Here is a 16,539-nt window from a genome sequence, read left to right on the forward strand (position 1 = left end):
CCCCCCCCCCCCCATGGCCTCCACCTGCTCAGCAATGCAACAGCCACTGGCCCCCAAGGTGCAAGGTCAGGTTAAGGGGATTTCCATCAACCACACATGCCAGGGCCCTGGCTGCAGCTATGGGGCATTCACAAGAGGGTGAGGGGCTCATGGTCTCGGTCGAGTGAGTGTGCAGGGCTGGGGGCACTCAGGGATGAATGCATCCCAGTTTCCAGCCCCTGCTTACCCCTGCCCATTCTGCTTGGGGCACATGTGGAGCCTCTGGTGTCGGTAGACCCATCCTCGCCTTGGGGCCTGCTCAGAACCCTTCTGAAATGCATTCCCAGAGATAACCACATGTGGTAATGGGGCAATTGCTCTGCTTGGTGCCTAGACAGTCACTCATGTATATCATGCATGTTGTGCAGTTCATCCTTAATCATGCCACAGCACATGCACAAAAGCAACATATGCATGTGTGCACGTGCGTGCGCGCGCACACACACACACACACACGCACACACACACACGCATGCACGCCTTTCCACTCCCCTCTTGGGGGAATCCACCTGGCACAGCACCTGGGACTTGGCAGCAACTCGAGAATGTTTGTGGAATGAATTACTGCAAGAGTGAGAGAATGAATGAATGAGTTAATGAATGAAGACTTTTTCTGAGTTCTGTGTTTTTATTACCCAATGGACACTTGGCAGTTGTGGGTGTGCTCAGCCTGTCCTTTGCTGTCATAAGTCCTGCCCCCTTCCCCACAAGGCCTATCTGCCCTTCCCACCTAGATGAATTTCTTGGTCCCTTCCAATGCTCGAGAAAACCTCATCAACCTTCCTGGCTTGAAATCCAGGGGAGCAGCTGTGTTGGCCACTGAGCTGTTATTTGAGTTGAGTTACACCTGGCCAGGGGGCACCGTTCTCATGGGTCAGCCTCACCCCTGCAGGAGCAACCACCGGTGCTGGGGCAGAACTGGATCAGGGTCATGCAAGGAATTTTTATGGGACCAAAAAGAGTAGAAACAGGAGGAAAGAAAGGTAAATGAGAATGAGAGGGGACAGAGTCCTGGGGCAGGAGCTGGAGTTGGCACAGCCAGGCCGAGAAGCTGCCGGGAGTCCATGGAGCCACAGGTCGGAGCTGAGAGGTCACCACTGTTGCCACAAGGAGGGAGGGAGGACGCCGCTTGGGACTGCAGGATTTACAGCCGTCTCACCAAGGGAAGCCTGGCTGGGAGCCAAAAAGAAAATGATCTCCTGATACGCTTCATTTCTATAATTTACGCAGTGATGAGTCTTTGGGCCTGTGGACTCAGCAACCAAAACATCTCCAGACATCAGCAGCTGTCCCTGGAGCAGGCACAAGACAGCCCCTAGCAGTTCCTTCCGTTTGCCTCCAGGTCTTGGCTATTCCTGTGCACGGTGCCCATGAGGATCTCCCAGATCTCTGGCTCCTCATCCTCTGGCCTTGTGGCTTTGGCCTCAGCCTCCATGGTCACTTAGGTGAGTCTGATGCCAGATATCCCCTGGGAGAGGGTCCCTTTCCCATCTGAGGATGCCCTGCTCTAGGAACCATCCTGACTTCCCAGGGGCATATACTCCTGGGGCCACAATACCCTGGGGGCCGCTCTGGCCAGGGACATAGCTAGGTACCCTCTTGTCCAGGGTTTCAGTGAGGTACCACTTGGGGAGAGCTGGGCTGTCCCCTAGCCATAGTTGGGAGGACACAGGCCGCAGTGCTCCTCGACTGAACCCAAGGCCAGATTTATTCCCGGGGGTGGACGGTACACTGGGAAAACATCTCCTGGAACTGTGTATCAGGTGTGGCAGGGACTGCCAGGACTGCGCAAACTCGAGGACAGGTCAATCTGCACTGAAGGTTAAGACACCGGTGGGAGAGTCCACGAGGGTCACATGAGGATGGGGTTAGGGTGCTCTGACACAAGACTTTCCCAGGGGACAATGAAGAGGAGCTTTCTGGTGAGTTCCACTTTTAAGTCTTTTCTATTTCTCCATCATGGACTAAAAGGAAGGGTGAGGGACACCGGAGTAGCCTGCTCGCCTTCTGCATCAATGCCTGTTGCTGCAGGTGACGTGGGGCCTCTGGGTGAGAGAGGAAGACACACCTCGCTCTCTCACCAGGGACTGCCCAGCTCTCCCCAGCCTCCACCCACCCAGCCTCCTGCAGGCAGAGCCAGGCAGCAACCGGCAATCCAATGGAAGGCGGATGCCACTTACCACAGCCAGCCAGTGTCCCAGGAACAAAGACACGTCTGGGGACTTAGGGGAGCTGGGACTGTCTTGTGCTGATGGCAAAACGTGATTGTTTTGATAAAGTAATTTGAGCCCACCTAGGGCTTTCTGTTCTCTCTAGACAACAGACCCAAGTCCCTGCTTATTTGTTGGCTGAGTCACAAGTTGGATGCAGGTGTTGAGAGGTGTCAAAACCGAAGGTCCATGAAAACGGGAAGAGTTGGCTCTAGGGCTGGATGTAGGGCTGGCATCTCTCTCCCTCACAGGTACAGAATATCTTACTGATGTCCCTCTGAGTATCTAACTTTGTATCTACTGGGGTGCCAAAAAAGGTATACACATTTTAAGAAGTGTTTTCTATGTATCACTTTTTGAAATTGAATTGAATTACAGTAACAATGTGTAATGTGACATGCACTCAACCATGCTTCTGCCATTTTCTTTGACTATCCTGCATGCTGCATGGTGACGCTAGCATTTATTTGATTAATGCCTTATTTTAGTGAGTGTCATACTTAAAAATGTGTATGCATTTTTTGGCACCCCCCCCAGTACTTATCTGTGTGTCTATGTATCCTTGTATTCTTGTATCTATGTATCTATGTATCTCTCTTCAGACTGAACCCAAGTGACCTGATTTCAGTGAAACACAAAGCACAAATCCCTAAAGGAAATGGGGGTGCAGGGATATACTCTCCTGCCCTTACTCGGTGCCTTGCAGCATGCCCCATATTCACTCTGTCTCTGCTGACTGAGTGTACCCTGGGTGCTGATGTCAGATGGAGGAGCCTTTCCCTCTGGCCTGGGTAAGCACAGCCCGGGGCTTATTCTCATTCTGCCAGAGCAAGGGCATCTGGGTGACAGAGGAGGCGGGTGGTGAGGCTCTGATATTGGGACAGCCTCTGGCCACCCGGATCCACCAGGGCAGCCCCTGAATTCCTGGATGGGCACAGAGGCGCAGGGGAGCCATGCTGGACGAGGCTCATCTTGGACTGCAGTGGAGGCAGACGCTCCAGGCAATGATACATAACCAAGTCTGGAAACCATGTGGCCTGTGACATTTGGACTCAGCGTGGTAAGAGGAGATGTGTTATTAGGCAATGGAGGTGCCCATGGTGAACATGGGAGAAGGTCTTGGTCAGTCAAAGATGTCCTTGTCACTCCTAACCAATGGCTCTAGTGCATGACCTGTGGGCCTGGTGATGGTCGGCCAGTGGTGCTGGACATGTGGACATCACGCGTGCTCACCCTGAGTGCTGTGCCCGGCTAGTGTGGACTCAGTTTGTGTGAATTCAGCTCATGGGCTTCCCTATTCTCTTCCCTGGAACCTCCAGCACATGTGGTCATGGGCACCGCTTGGATCTGGGCCTTCAATAGACTGAAGGGACCAGAGATCACCATCAACTGTGTCCAGCAGGCCGCGAGCCAGCTCTCAGTCCTGTGTGACAGTGGCCTCACATCACATGGGATTTAGGGCTGGGGACACTTGATTGGATAGGAACACCTGGTAAAGCAGGGACACCTGGGGAGGTAGGGACACCTGGTGAGGTGGGGACACCTGGGAAGGTAGAGACACCTGGTGAGGTGGGGACACATGGTGAGGTGAGGACACCTGGTGAAGTAGGGACACCTGGCAGGATGTGGACACACAGTGAAGTAAGGAATACCGAGTACACGGGACAAAGGAGACCTGAAGTAGGTGGGCATGTGTGCACCACGGACACCCCTAAGGATGGAGAGCTTTAGGATGAGTCACACCCTAAGCGCTTAGGATGAGTCACACCCTAAGTGCTTTGTCAGGATGTCATTTCTGGCCATCACTTTAGGCTTTTTCATCCTTCTCCCCAAATTACTCCCACTTCCTGCAAAGATAGGCTGCAAAGTATAACCCAGATGCCCTCCTCAAATCCCAAAGGGCCTTGACCTCCCACCGTGTGATCTGGGCCCCATGCAGTTTCTCCTGCTTGGTGAGGACAGCAGAGGTGACCCAGCATCACAGGAAGGCCAGGACAGCAGGGCCGGTGGACTGGGTTGTGCCTTGGCCACTGCTGGCTGCAGGACTTGGGAACATCACTCCCGTGCTAGGTCTCTGTGTGCCAAGACTGGGAGTGCAGGGAAGAGTCTTCCTGGGGGTTCAATTTGCAGGAGCAGAAGGGAAGGCCTTGCTCACGGAGGGATCAGACTAGGTGTGTCAGGGCCTGCTCCCGGGAAGTGGACAGGTCTGTGTGATAGGGCTCTGTCCCAGCCTTGTACCTGTGCACATGGGTCTGGTGGCTCCCCTCTGTGGTGTCCTCTCTCCCACCTGCCCCGGGGACATGCAAGGGTGAGCTGAGGTGGGCTTCTTTCTTCACCCCACACTTGCTCATGTGGGCCTGTGTGTTCCTTTCTGTGGTGTCCAGCACCCCCACCAGCCCTGGGGACCTGAGAGCGTAAGGTGGCATGGTGGTGCCAAGCGCCCAGCAGGGCTGACATAGCAGGGCTTGGTGGGTGCATGTAGGCCACAATTGTGATGCAGACCCAAGGGGTCACAGGCCACCCTCTGTAGTGGACAGTTTTAATGCCTGTAGTCACCAACACAGCCCTGAAGATGACCTTGTACCCCTTCCCCCACTGCCAAGGCCAGGCCAGTGCTGCAGGGTTGTCACATGCTATGTCTCCCTACCAGGCAGACCCAGGCTGCCTTCAGCTGGCCCTGGCCTCACGCACACTTGGGACCACTCACTCTAATACGGCATTACAGGTGGTCACTATTCCCTGGCCCTTGGGAAGACTCAGGGAACTTGAGGAAGTAGAGCAAGAGCTGGACTTTGGAAACTGAGGCCTGGAGCGAGACGGGCAGCTGGTTTAGAGGGTGAAGTGTCTGGCACTGGGGACTGGCTTGGGGTCACTGTGGTGGTGCCTGTGGAGATGTGGGCGAGGATGCATGGGTTCTTTCTACTTTATCAAGCCCGGAGCTATGCTGTGTGGGCACACCAGACTTAAAATGGATCATTCCAGGACAAACACAAAGAGGCTCATCTTATACAATGGTTCATGACATCCCAATCTGACAGTCAGGCTGAAATATGGAAAGATGTCAGCTAGCTAGGGATGGCCTGCCATGGACACTGACAGCCACTGTGATGGTACTCTGTGCCTCATGCATGCCCCATCATCCTTTGAAATGGCTTTGTTGACCATCCCCTCCTAGAGATGAGGTTCAGAGAAATGCAGTTATTCACTCAAGATCACACAGCTAGAAAGCAGCACCACTGGATTCAAGTCCAGGTGGGCTGATCCTACTTCCCATGCGCTCTATGACTGAGTACTTCTAACTCCTGCAGGGATGTCCACTGCTTCCCTATGTTCATCACAGGGCTAAGGTCTTAGGGTACATTTTGGACCATCCATTAGAGACAATGCTAGATGGATTTGACCCAGGAAGGCAGTGCTGACAGTTTCAGGGTATTAGATGTTCAAGGTTGAGGGGGAGAGTAACAGTGAGGGTTCAAGGATGTTGTCTTCATTCCAGGACAGTGGTTCTGGGTTTCAGCTGCATGTCAGCCCTGCCAGCCACATGCCTGGCCAATTGAATTAGGGCTTCTTTTTAAGTGCTGTGGGAAGAACCAGCGTCCTGGAGCAGGGGCCTTTGCATCCCCTGAGAGAACGAGGATGATGATGCTTATAAGCGGTGTTCTCCGTGTGGGTCTGTGAGGGACCCTCCTGGGGTCCCAGCAGCTGAGGCCTGTGTGCCTCTGTAGTGTCTTAAACCACGAAAAAACCCGACCACGACGACTCATCAGAAAAAAGAGTCTTGAGCCAAAAAGCTAAAAGATAGTGTTTTTTTTGAGTAATGAACACTCGTAAAACAGCAACGGAATGGTCGTAGGGTGTCTGCAATGACTTATTCTCAGCATTCGTCTGAAACAAGCAGCAGGAAGCGAGAGTTGCCCTTAAAAAATGACAAGAAAATAGCTTTCATTTTGTTGGCAGAGGAGGGCCTGTCACGCGTCCGGGGTCACCCATCACAGCAATGGCTGGGGTGGGTGTTGGGTGTTGGTGAGGGCGGAGCTTGCAGAAGCCCCTGTCTCTACACCAAGGTGGTCCCATGGCTCTGCTGCCTGGAGTTTCTGGAACAGCCACGGAACCCCTATTTGTGGACTGTGGTAGGGGCAGCCCATCCCATACCCCCAAGGCCCTGGATTGCGTATTGCTGCAGGTGGCTGCTGAGGGTGGACACCTTCCTCAGTGTCCCCGGGATGGGGACGAGCCCTGTGTGCACTGACTCCGCGCTCCTAGGGTTGGGTCGCTCCGTCTGTGGACTGTGACAGCTGGGGGTCCTGGTGTCACCCTCCTCGCCCCATCATCCTGCAGGGAAGGCGTGTGGACGGTGGCACAGGGAGTCGAGCAGGGCCAGACTGAAGAGTGATGTGTCCCTGCCCTCTTCCTTCTGCACCATGGTCCATAAAAAATAAACACTTTTTCACTGTCTGTGTATTGCTAGTGTGGAGGCGCCTGGTTGCTGTCATGGACCCACCAGAAACCCTCAGAGAGAGCTGCACGGGCTGGGATCTTCAGAGCTTGCCCTCGGCAGCTTCAGCGGTGCCCATCCATCTGTGCTCTGCACAGTGCTGTGAACATGAAGTTAAAGGGCGAGGTCAGGACACCCATGGCCAGGAAGCTCCAGGGTGCCATGGCGTCGCTGGGCGGTCGTCAGGACTGTACAGCGTCATGCGGGGTGTCTGCATCCTCCGCTTCGCAGGCTGGCCTCGGGTGCTGCCCCTCCACCCCAGGAAGCTCACAGGTGGTTGTTCTTGGAGAGGTAGGCGATGAGGGCCACGGCCACACCCACGTAGACGCCCGTCCCTATGGTGATGGACAGCACCGCCAGGAACAGGGCCCGCCGGGAGCTGGTGCTGGCCTGGTGCAAGTCACCCTTGGCTACGGCCTTGTTAGTCTGTGGAGGTGAGAAGAGAGGAAGTCAGGGTGGGGTGGGGGCAGCAGGGAGTGGAGGGCTCATCCACAGCCCATTCCAGAAAAAGGAGGCTGGCCAAGTCTGGGAAGGCCAGAGAAGGCACCCGCCCCAGCCGACACCCTCAGTGGCTTCTCTTTACAGCCTGTTCGTGAAAGAAAGGACTTGTCAAGGCAGGGAAGACCGGGGATGGCACCCACCTCAACTTAGACTCTCGGGGGCTTCTCTCTACAGCCCATTCCAGAAAGAAGGGATTAGCCAAGGTGGGGCAGGCCGGGGATGGCACCCACCCAGTCGAGATCCTTGGGGCTTCTCTCTATGGCCCGTTTCAGAAAGAGGGGCTGACCAAGATGGAGAAGGCTGGGGTTGGTGCCTGCCCTAACTGAGACTCTCAGAGGCTTCTCTCTACAGCCCATTCCAGAAAGAGGGGATGGGCCAAAGCAGGGAAGGATGGGGAATGGCACCCACTCCAGCTGAGACTCTCGGGGGCATCTCTCTGTGACCCGGTCCAGAAAGAGAGGACTTGCCAAGGCAGAGAAGGCTGGGAGATGGCACCCTCCCCAGCTGAGACCCTCAGGGCTTCTCTCTATGGCCTGTTCCAGAAAGAGGGGCTGGCCAAGGCAGGGAAGGCTGAGGGACAGCACCTGCCCCAGCTGACACCCTCAGGGCTTCTCTCCATAGCTCATTCCAGAAAGAGGGGACGGGCCAAGGTGGGGAAGGCCAGGGATGGCAACCACCCCAGCTGAGACCTTGGGGGCTTCTCTCCATGGTCCATTCCAGAAAGGGGTCTGGCAAAGGGGAGGGAGGCTTGGAGATGACACCTGTCCCAGCCAAGACCCTCGGGGCTTCTTTAAGTGCCAGGAAGGAATGTTGCAGCAGCAGCGCAATGAAGGAATAAGCTGTGGCTTCCTCTGGCAGAAGCCTGTTGGTCAGTTCTCCACCCTCACCATCTCTTGGGCTTGGAAAGCCCCGACCAGCCCTGAGCCTCTGCCTGGGCACCACCTTCCACCCACCTCCCCCGGCTGGCCCTTCTGTGCTTGCCCCTCTTTCTACCTGGTGGAGCTGGGCAGGCCCTTAGAGCCTGAGGTCTTTCCCACTCCAGGGTCACCGTACTAGCACAGCCCTGGAGCCTTGGCATGCAGGGTAGCCCCTGGTCCTGCTTTGCCCTCCCTTCCACTCCCTCAGGCCTTGGGTGGGAATGACTCAGACAGTCCTGGCCCTGGCCCCCATGCTGTCCCTCATGACTCCTATGCCATCTTTGCAAATAGAGCCCACAGATAACCTGATTGGAGTGGGTATCTTCTTTCTGACAGAAACAGTCAACATCATGGTTATGATAAATATCTGCACCCTCAGAGACCTGGCCACCTGCCTGCCACTGGGTTTCTGAAGACCAGGTGTCCAGGCACCCCTTGGGCAGCCCGACCTGTCGCTCTCTGTGGCCTGGAGAGGCCCGAGGGCACCCAGGCACCTGCCCCAGACAGCCCCCTCCCACCTTCATGTCTGTGATGTCACATTGCTGAGAAACACACCAGCCCCAAACTGTAGTTGAAAATAAGAATAGTCACTGAGGCTAACAGTATCTGAGGGCCAGGGATTGGGGCGGTTCTGATTTGGGGTGTGGCCTGCGGTAACCCCAACATCCTTGGGTAGCATCTTGTGCCTGGTGGAGAGACTTGCAGGGGAGACTCCAAGGTCCCTGCACGTGCTGGCTCTGTACACTTGCACCAGGGCCTTGGCTAGGAGGCTGCATTGAAGCTTGGGAAACTTGGCTGGGAGGCTGCATTGGTGCTTGAGAGCCTTGGCTGGGAGGCTGCATTCAGGCTTGTAGGTCTCGGCTGGGAGGCTGCATTGGGACTTGGGAGTCTTGGGTGGGAGGATGCATTTGGGCTTGTGGGCCTCAGTGGAGGCTGCACTGGGGCTCAGAGGCCTTGGCTGGAAGGCTGCATTTTGTTTTGTGGGTCACCCAGAGGCAGTTTATTCGGGCTTGCAGGTTACCCATAAGCAGCTTCTCTGGGCTCTGCCTCTGCCACTGGGATGATGAAAGGGGCTGAGGGTTTTCCCTGTGGACCAGACATGGTCTCAGGTCCCATCTGGTGGAGCTACCAAGGGGCGAGCAGACGAGCACACTGAAGTGATGATGTGGATGTGTATGTGGTGTGGAGACCCACTTGTGTGCCCAGGAAGGCTGAAAGTTGAGCACGTCTCCATGATGAGCCGGGATCTCTGGGACAGCCTAGTGGTGAGACGTCTCTGTCCCCATCAGCCCCTGTGCCCCACACTACCCCAGAGGGGCAGACCCTGTGGCCAGCAAGCGGGGGGCTGGGGGAGAGGACACCACACCTTCTTCCATGGCTGCTGTGTGGGCACATATACCTGCTGGCACCGCTTGAAACAATACTGACACCTGCTCTCACGACGGCCATGATGAGGGGGCACAGGGAGGATGGAGAGAGGGTGGGAAATCTCACATTCTTACAGGCCCGGTGGGACCACCACTCAGGGAAGCAGCCAGGGTTTCTACAGCTGGACACGCTGACAACCTGTGCTGCTACAGCGCTGCTCCTGGTAGGCAGAAATGGTTCCTGTGCTTGCCAGGGACATCATGAGGCTGGCGAAAGGCACACTGCCTCACAGCCCCAGACTGGGAACCAACCAAACAGCAACAATAAAAAGGATAAAGAACCAATGCCCAGCCATAGTCCTGGGATGAATCTCAGAAACTCAGGATTCAACAGAAGAAGCCAACACAGGACCCTTCTGACACCCAGGACCAAACAGGCCACGGCCACCACCGCCAGCGGCATAGAAGGGCTTGTGGGCATCTTTGGGGAGGATTCCAATTGGAAGAAAGCAGAGCACAAAGCTACCTACCCAAGACAATGTTAGAAATGAGCCTGCACCCCACGCCCTGTGCCCCACGCCCTGCCAGTATTCCTGTCTCTAGGGCATCTCAGTGTCCAGAGTGTAGGCTGTGAGGAGCACCCATGATCATGAGATCATAGGAAGTGCTGTTACTAAATCAGAATCAGAGCTAGAGTTAGAGGGACTGATGGCATCACCTTGCCTGTCCTCAGGCTTGAGCCATGGTAGGGGACGGCACATGTGTCCCGGCTCTCCCTGTGCTACAATTCTTTGTAAAAATTGACCTCATATGTGACATGTAATATGTGATGTACACAATTCTGTACCAGGAGTGACACTCACTCCTCAGTGCGCAGCCTGGCGTGTCTCTACTACGTGCACTGGCCGTGTCACCTGCATTTGTGCCAAGAGCAACCTGGTGTGGCCTTGCAGACTGTCTTCTGCCTCCGACTGTCCTCAGCCCTGGCAGTGCCCACATCCCAACTCAGAGCAGCCCAGCATGGCCGAACTAGTGTTGGGTGCCCTGGGAACAGGGCCTGCAGAGCCCAGGATAGAGGTGGGTGTGTCTGGCCCCCTAGCCTCTGAGTGCGGCCCACCTGTGGCATGAGTGACAGGCCGTTTGTCCTCTAGTGTCTGCCTGTGCAGACAGCTGTGGTCTGTCTGCCCATCCTCCTGCATGGAGCATTTGGGCAGTTTCTAGCTTTTGGCCATCTTGAGTGGGACTGCTGTGAACATTCTAATCCTTTTTGACGAGCAACAGACTTAGCTGGGAGTGGAGCTGCTAACAATAGGGTCTGCACATGTTCAGTTTATTTTTATTTTTAATTTTTAAAAGCTTAAAAAAAATTTTTTTTGAGTCATAGTCTCACTTTGTCACCCAGGCTGAAGTGAGGGGCACACATGCTCATGGCTCCTGCAGTCTCAACCTGCTGGGCTCAAGTGATTCTTCCGCCTCAGCCTTCCAAGTAGCTGGAACCACAGGCATGTGCCACCACACCTGGCTAGTTTTTTGATTTATTGTTGAGATGAGGTCGTGCCAAGTTGCCCAGGCAGGCCTCGAACCCTTGGGTATCAGGCAATTCTCTCACCTCCGCCTCCCAAAGTGGTGCGATGACAGGTGTGAGCCACTGCATGTGGCTTATATTCCGTTTTTTGAAGGGTTTTTTCTGATCAAAGTAACATGTCCAAAGCATTTTATACAAAAGCTGTATTCAAAACAGCATCAGCAGTGAGGTTTCATACATGTCCCTGCCACTGAGGCCCTTGCTTAGGGACACACTCTGCACAGTATTAGCAGGTCTATCTGATGTTTACTTATTTCGTATTTTTCGTATTTCTTTATTTATCAATTTGTCAACTACCCATCACTGACTAACTGCTGTGGTGGATGACGAGCCGACTTTCTCACAAACCCCCTCTGCTACCCCACCCCTTGCCCATAGTCACCTAACCCTCCCCACTCTCCTCCTGATGTCACCACAGCACTTTGCTGGGTCACTATTTTGGCAACAAGCATCTCATTCCCTGCTGAGCCAAACATGCTGCTTTCAGTTCCATTTCTTCTGGCCTTGTTACTGCAGCTTTTCATCTGCTCCCTGGCCACACCCAACACCCTCTCAGTGTGACTTTCCAGGATATATTAGGATATATTTTCAGGGTATATTATAATTTGGGGCACTATGTCCTTTAATTTCCAATAACTTTTTTTGTTCTGTCACTTCTTCACAATTTCTGCGTTTGTTTCAGAAAGTTGATTTCATCCCTTCTCTCTCTGACAATGTAACAGATTTTTAAAGGACGTTTTCCTACTTCTTGCACTGTCTTTATCTAAGTCCCTTCCAGAGCCTCAGCAGTGTGTTCAGGTCTCTCTCTCTCCTTTTTTTATCCTGGTAGAGTGCTTCTCCCACATCAACCAGTCCTGTCAGACTGGAGGGGACTTCCTGGGAGCACACCTGGTCCTGCCACTAAGCACTGGAGGTGGAAGAGAGGACTGGGTACTCTACCCACTACGAAAGCTTAACAAAGTCTCACTGCTTTCAGGCTGACACCTCCTCTGTGTCTTGCCTGGAACTGGGGCTCCCCAGTCTGGCCTTTTCATGGTGACGCTGGAGGGCTTTGGGACGTGGCTGCAGGGCATGTCACCACACTCCTGACCTCACATTTTCCATCTCCTGCTGCTCCATGTCTTCTCTCTTCTTCCTTCACGGCTTCACAGTTTTCATTCTTTCATTGTAATTCTAGTAAAGTTTTTAGGAAGGAGCTGAGCTCACGCTAGAGTTCTAGAAGCCACGTGTCACTGGAAATTGGTCCTTTTGTTCTTCTTGTCATTCCAATTTAAGTTGGCCCCAGAACTGACCCCAAACAAGGACACAGGAGACGTAGCGACCCTGGAGGGGATCCCATCAAGAAGGGTGGGGATGAGGCAGGAAGGCAGTGGAGGCTGTGTGGGGTAGGCTAAAGAGCAGGGGGTGGTATGTGAGCTCCCCTGAAGACATCTGGAAGAATGTTCCGAGGTCCTGCCCTGCAGAGTGTGGAATCTGGGTACTCAGTTACTGTTGAGGGCTGCTCCTGTGAGCCAACTTCCCCACACTTCTGGCCCCTTCACGGGGCCGGGCAGTTCACTATAAGCCGAGAAAGACTTCCTGCAGAGTCACAGGTCCAGCAGACAGTGCGTGCCAAAGGGCGTGTGGGTATGGCATGGGCACCATCCCTCATGTGTCTTACTGATCGTTTTGCAAAATTGTCTGATGCATCAAGCTCAGGCACCTGGAATTACCAAGGAAGCTGCTCAGCTTGCTGCAGTGAGTGCTAGTTGTGAGCTAGCTGAGGGCAGGACCAGGTCCCAGGGCAAGACACAGTTGGAAACTGCCTCTGATGTCCCTCCTGCCTGTAGGTCGTGGGTTGCAGGGGCGGGTCAGAGCTGGGAGCTGGCAAAGGAGCTTGTGCAGGCTGTGATAGTGCCTCAGTGAACCTACCTGGAGTGAGGTGAGTCCTGGGGACTGAGGACAGTGGACGTGGAGTGGAACGAGGGGTCCGTATCTCTCTGACCATGCCTGGCGTCTTCTGGGAGGGATGGAGCCTCAGTCTGCGAATGCCTCTTCTCTCCTGGACTCCGCTGGCTTCACTGCCAACACCCTCCCTTTCCTAGAGGCAACCCGAGGACCAACCGCCTTCCCACACTTTTTTCTGCAATTCTGGCTTCTCTGCAGCGGAGTGCTGACTCTTCTGATGATCTTCCTCTGTGCCGCAGACCTCTCTGGCACTTGGTTGTTTGACATTTCATAATGTCTCATGATTTGCGGGTCAGATGTCTACCCCAGCCCTGTTGAGCCCACATGACTTTTGCAGGGGTCACTTGATGTCCAGCTGGTGGCCAGGCTGCTCCAGAGGCCTAGGCTGGTTTCACTCATGCCTGACCCCTTGGCCTCTCTAGCATGGTGGCCAGCAGTCATTAAGTTTCCTACGTGGCCACTCAGGGTCCCAAAGAGTGCTGCAGGACACCACGGGGGATACTGTAAGCCTCTTGTTACCAGGCAGGGAGGATTCTGCACATGACTTTTGTTGTGTCCACTGGCCATCGGGAGGCAGTGGGGCCAGCCCACACTCAAGGGGAGAGGACACGGAAAGGAGGCTTGTCAAGGAATGAAGGGTCACCTTCCATCTACTGCCATGATAACCACTCACCCAGCAGCTCCCCTGTCACCTGGTGGTCTTTCAGTGGAGGCTCTGCCTATGAAAAGCATCCTTCAGTCACTAGTTAGTAGACTTACAGTTTGTGCAGCCAATTTGGCTCGGTGGCTCAGCCTGTAATCCCGCGCCTTTGGGAGGCTGAGGTGAATGGATTGCCTGAGCCCGCGGGTTCGGGACCCGCCTGGGCAGCAAGACTTCATCTCTACAATGAATCAAAAAATCAGCCGGGCGTGGTAGCGCATGTCTGTAATTCCGGCTATTTGGAAGGCTGAGGTGGAAGAATCACCGGAGTCCAGCAGGTCGAGGCTGCGGTGGCCGAGAGCAGCCACTGCACTCCAGTCTGGGCGACAGAGTGAGACTCCAACTCAAAAAAAAAACAAAAAAAAAAAACCAATTTGTGCAGCCAAGTATAGTGCATTTCCTCTGCTTTTATGTAAACTAACTTCAATGTGCGCCTTTCTGATTTCATCATAATCTTGGCTCACACATGGTCACCTTTCTCCCTTGGCCACCGATTAACCCCTGATCTCTTGCTTCAACGCCTTTTTGACCAAGAGAGACCTTTCTAGGATTTGTGTGACCTTTACCTACAGAGAGTGCAACCTGTGACCATGGTCCCAAGATGCTGGGCTTATGGCTGGCCTCCCTGTGGGTAAGCAAAATAGGTGTTTTCAAGAGTGCTGGCCTTTAAGTAAGCACGTGAACAAACACAAAGGGGATAGAGTAATGAAGAAATGCCAGTAACACAAGTATCAACGTGAATGTGAAGGACGGGCATGAAGAGTCATTGTGTGGTCCTGCAGCAATCCCACACAGTTCCTGGGCCTTGGGGACACAGTGAGCTTCAAGAGGTACACAATGCTTTGCAGGATCAAGGGACATGTCCTTGCTTTCACATTATAAGCAGTCGGTTTGCACACATACCGTGATGTGACAACCGTTGACAACAGCATGTGGCCGGGAGGCTGGGCTAGCTTTCTGATTCTGAGACTCAGTGCTTACGGCAAAGAGCCTTCACAAGAGCCCCAGGGTGACGCAGTCCAGACGAGCAACAGGCAGGGAGAACGAGAGCCATAGACGCATGGTCACAGGAGAAACCAGGTCTGGGAGGGGAACTTGCTTTCGGAACCACCTCTAGTCCCCGGATGCTCTGCGCACTACTCAGCTGTGGTTTAGTGGGTCTCTCTGACCAGGGCCTGGCCGACATTGGGGGCTGCGTGTGGTGGCCCTCCATCCCCTGGAGTCCCCAATTGCAGTCTCTTGGTTGCAGGGTATATCCTGCAGATGAGTGTGTGCCGCAGGAAGCGCAACTGCTGCGGAGTTATAGTTTTACTTGCCTTTTCTTTCTATTTTTTTTAAGTCAGGTTCTCACTCTGTCGCCCAGTCTGGAGTGCAGTGACATGATCACAGCCACCCAGGGTTGACTTGCTGGATTCAGGTGATCCTTCTGCCTCAGCCTTTCAAGTATCTGGAACTACAGGTGCTACCACGCCCTGCTAATTTTTTGATATTTTGTACAGACAAGGTCTTGCTAAGTTGCCCGTGCTGGTCTCAAACTGCAGGGCTCAGGCAATCCTCTAGCCTTTGGCCTCCCAAAGTGCTGGGATGATGGGTGTGAGCCGCAATGCCGAGCTTTGTTTGCATTTTCTATGTGAATCTTTCCTACTTTAAAAGTCGTGTACCCTTGGTGCAGTCACTGGTGTTTATCTGTGAAGGGTGATAGGTCCTGACATCTGGGAAAGTGCAGAAGCCATGCAGTCCAGGGGTAATTTGCTTACAGGAGACAGGGCAGGGGCTGTGGCTGGGCTTCTGTTGCTCTGAGGGGAGAGAAGACCTGGTGTTCGGTCAGAGGAGACCCCATGCATAAACCCTATAGCCTCCAAGAGTGCTCTCTCCACAAAAAGGGGCTAGAAATTGCACCCCAGGCCCAGGTTTGAGAAGCCAGAATAAGGTCTGTGTCTGTCCTGGACCTTGAGTGAGAAATTATAACCTCAGGGCCAGACCAATCACAGGTGTGGGCCCTGAGTTTATATATATGCATGACAAAGGAACCTTGTTGAGAAATTAAAATATGAATGGATTCAGCATTGGAGCAGAAGGAAATTCAAAGATGGTTCTAAGGATGATGACAATTTCACAAGCAAGAGCTTATGGGTTTTCAGCAGGGGAAAAACTAATCCTACGTCTAGATAGAACTACAGTAGCCAATTGTAAGCCACACAAAGAGGGAAAACACAAGAGGGAGTCAGTTGACATTCCACCTGAAACAGAGGTGCTACTTCCAGAACAGAAAGATTTCAACACAATTCTGCTTTAATGCCTTTGAGACTGTTGTGTAGAGTTCTCATTATTGGTGTAGTGTTCTATAGCAATCTCAACGAGATTAAAATAATTGAAATAACTTAAGTGATTAAGAAGGAATAGAAATTCATGGTGAATCCATAGTCAACAAAAGACCAAACTGAAAAATAAAAATCCAGACTTGGGGAATGCCACAGCTAGAATTTTCAGAAGTGAAAAGTATAGAATACTTGTAATAAAAACCCAATGTGTGGGCTACATAGCAGTTTATCTCAGTGCAACTGAAAAGAATATTTGTATCCTGGAAGACAGATACAAAGGAATGAACCAGGTAGGCTCAGAGGACAGAGATGGAAAAAACAAAGAGATGTTCATGAGAAGTGAAGATCTGCCACTTGGCTGACAGGACTCCCAGAAGAAGAGAACAAAGAGAGTGGGCTTTGGTGGCATTTAAGTGGGACAACTGGGACTGCCCAAGACAAACCCACACCTGAGTCT

At 53.4% G+C, this 16,539-nt stretch overlaps 1 protein-coding gene across 1 annotated transcript in view; it reads right to left on the reverse strand.

Moving 5' to 3' along the window:
- Nucleotides 1-6,041: 6,041 nt before the first annotated feature.
- SYNDIG1 (synapse differentiation inducing 1) overlaps nt 6,042-16,539 on the reverse strand; it is a 69,486-nt gene continuing 58,988 nt past the window's right edge. The window contains exon 3 of the mRNA XM_008074370.1: nt 6,042-7,170. Within this exon, the coding sequence (XP_008072561.1) occupies nt 7,012-7,170 (159 nt within the window). The 3' untranslated portion in view covers nt 6,042-7,011. The remainder of the gene's footprint in view (nt 7,171-16,539) is intronic.

The sequence above is a fragment of the Carlito syrichta genome, unplaced genomic scaffold (assembly GCF_000164805.1).
Source record: "Carlito syrichta isolate Samal-C Ts95f unplaced genomic scaffold, Tarsius_syrichta-2.0.1 Scaffold116466, whole genome shotgun sequence".
Lineage (NCBI taxonomy): Eukaryota > Metazoa > Chordata > Mammalia > Primates > Tarsiidae > Carlito > Carlito syrichta.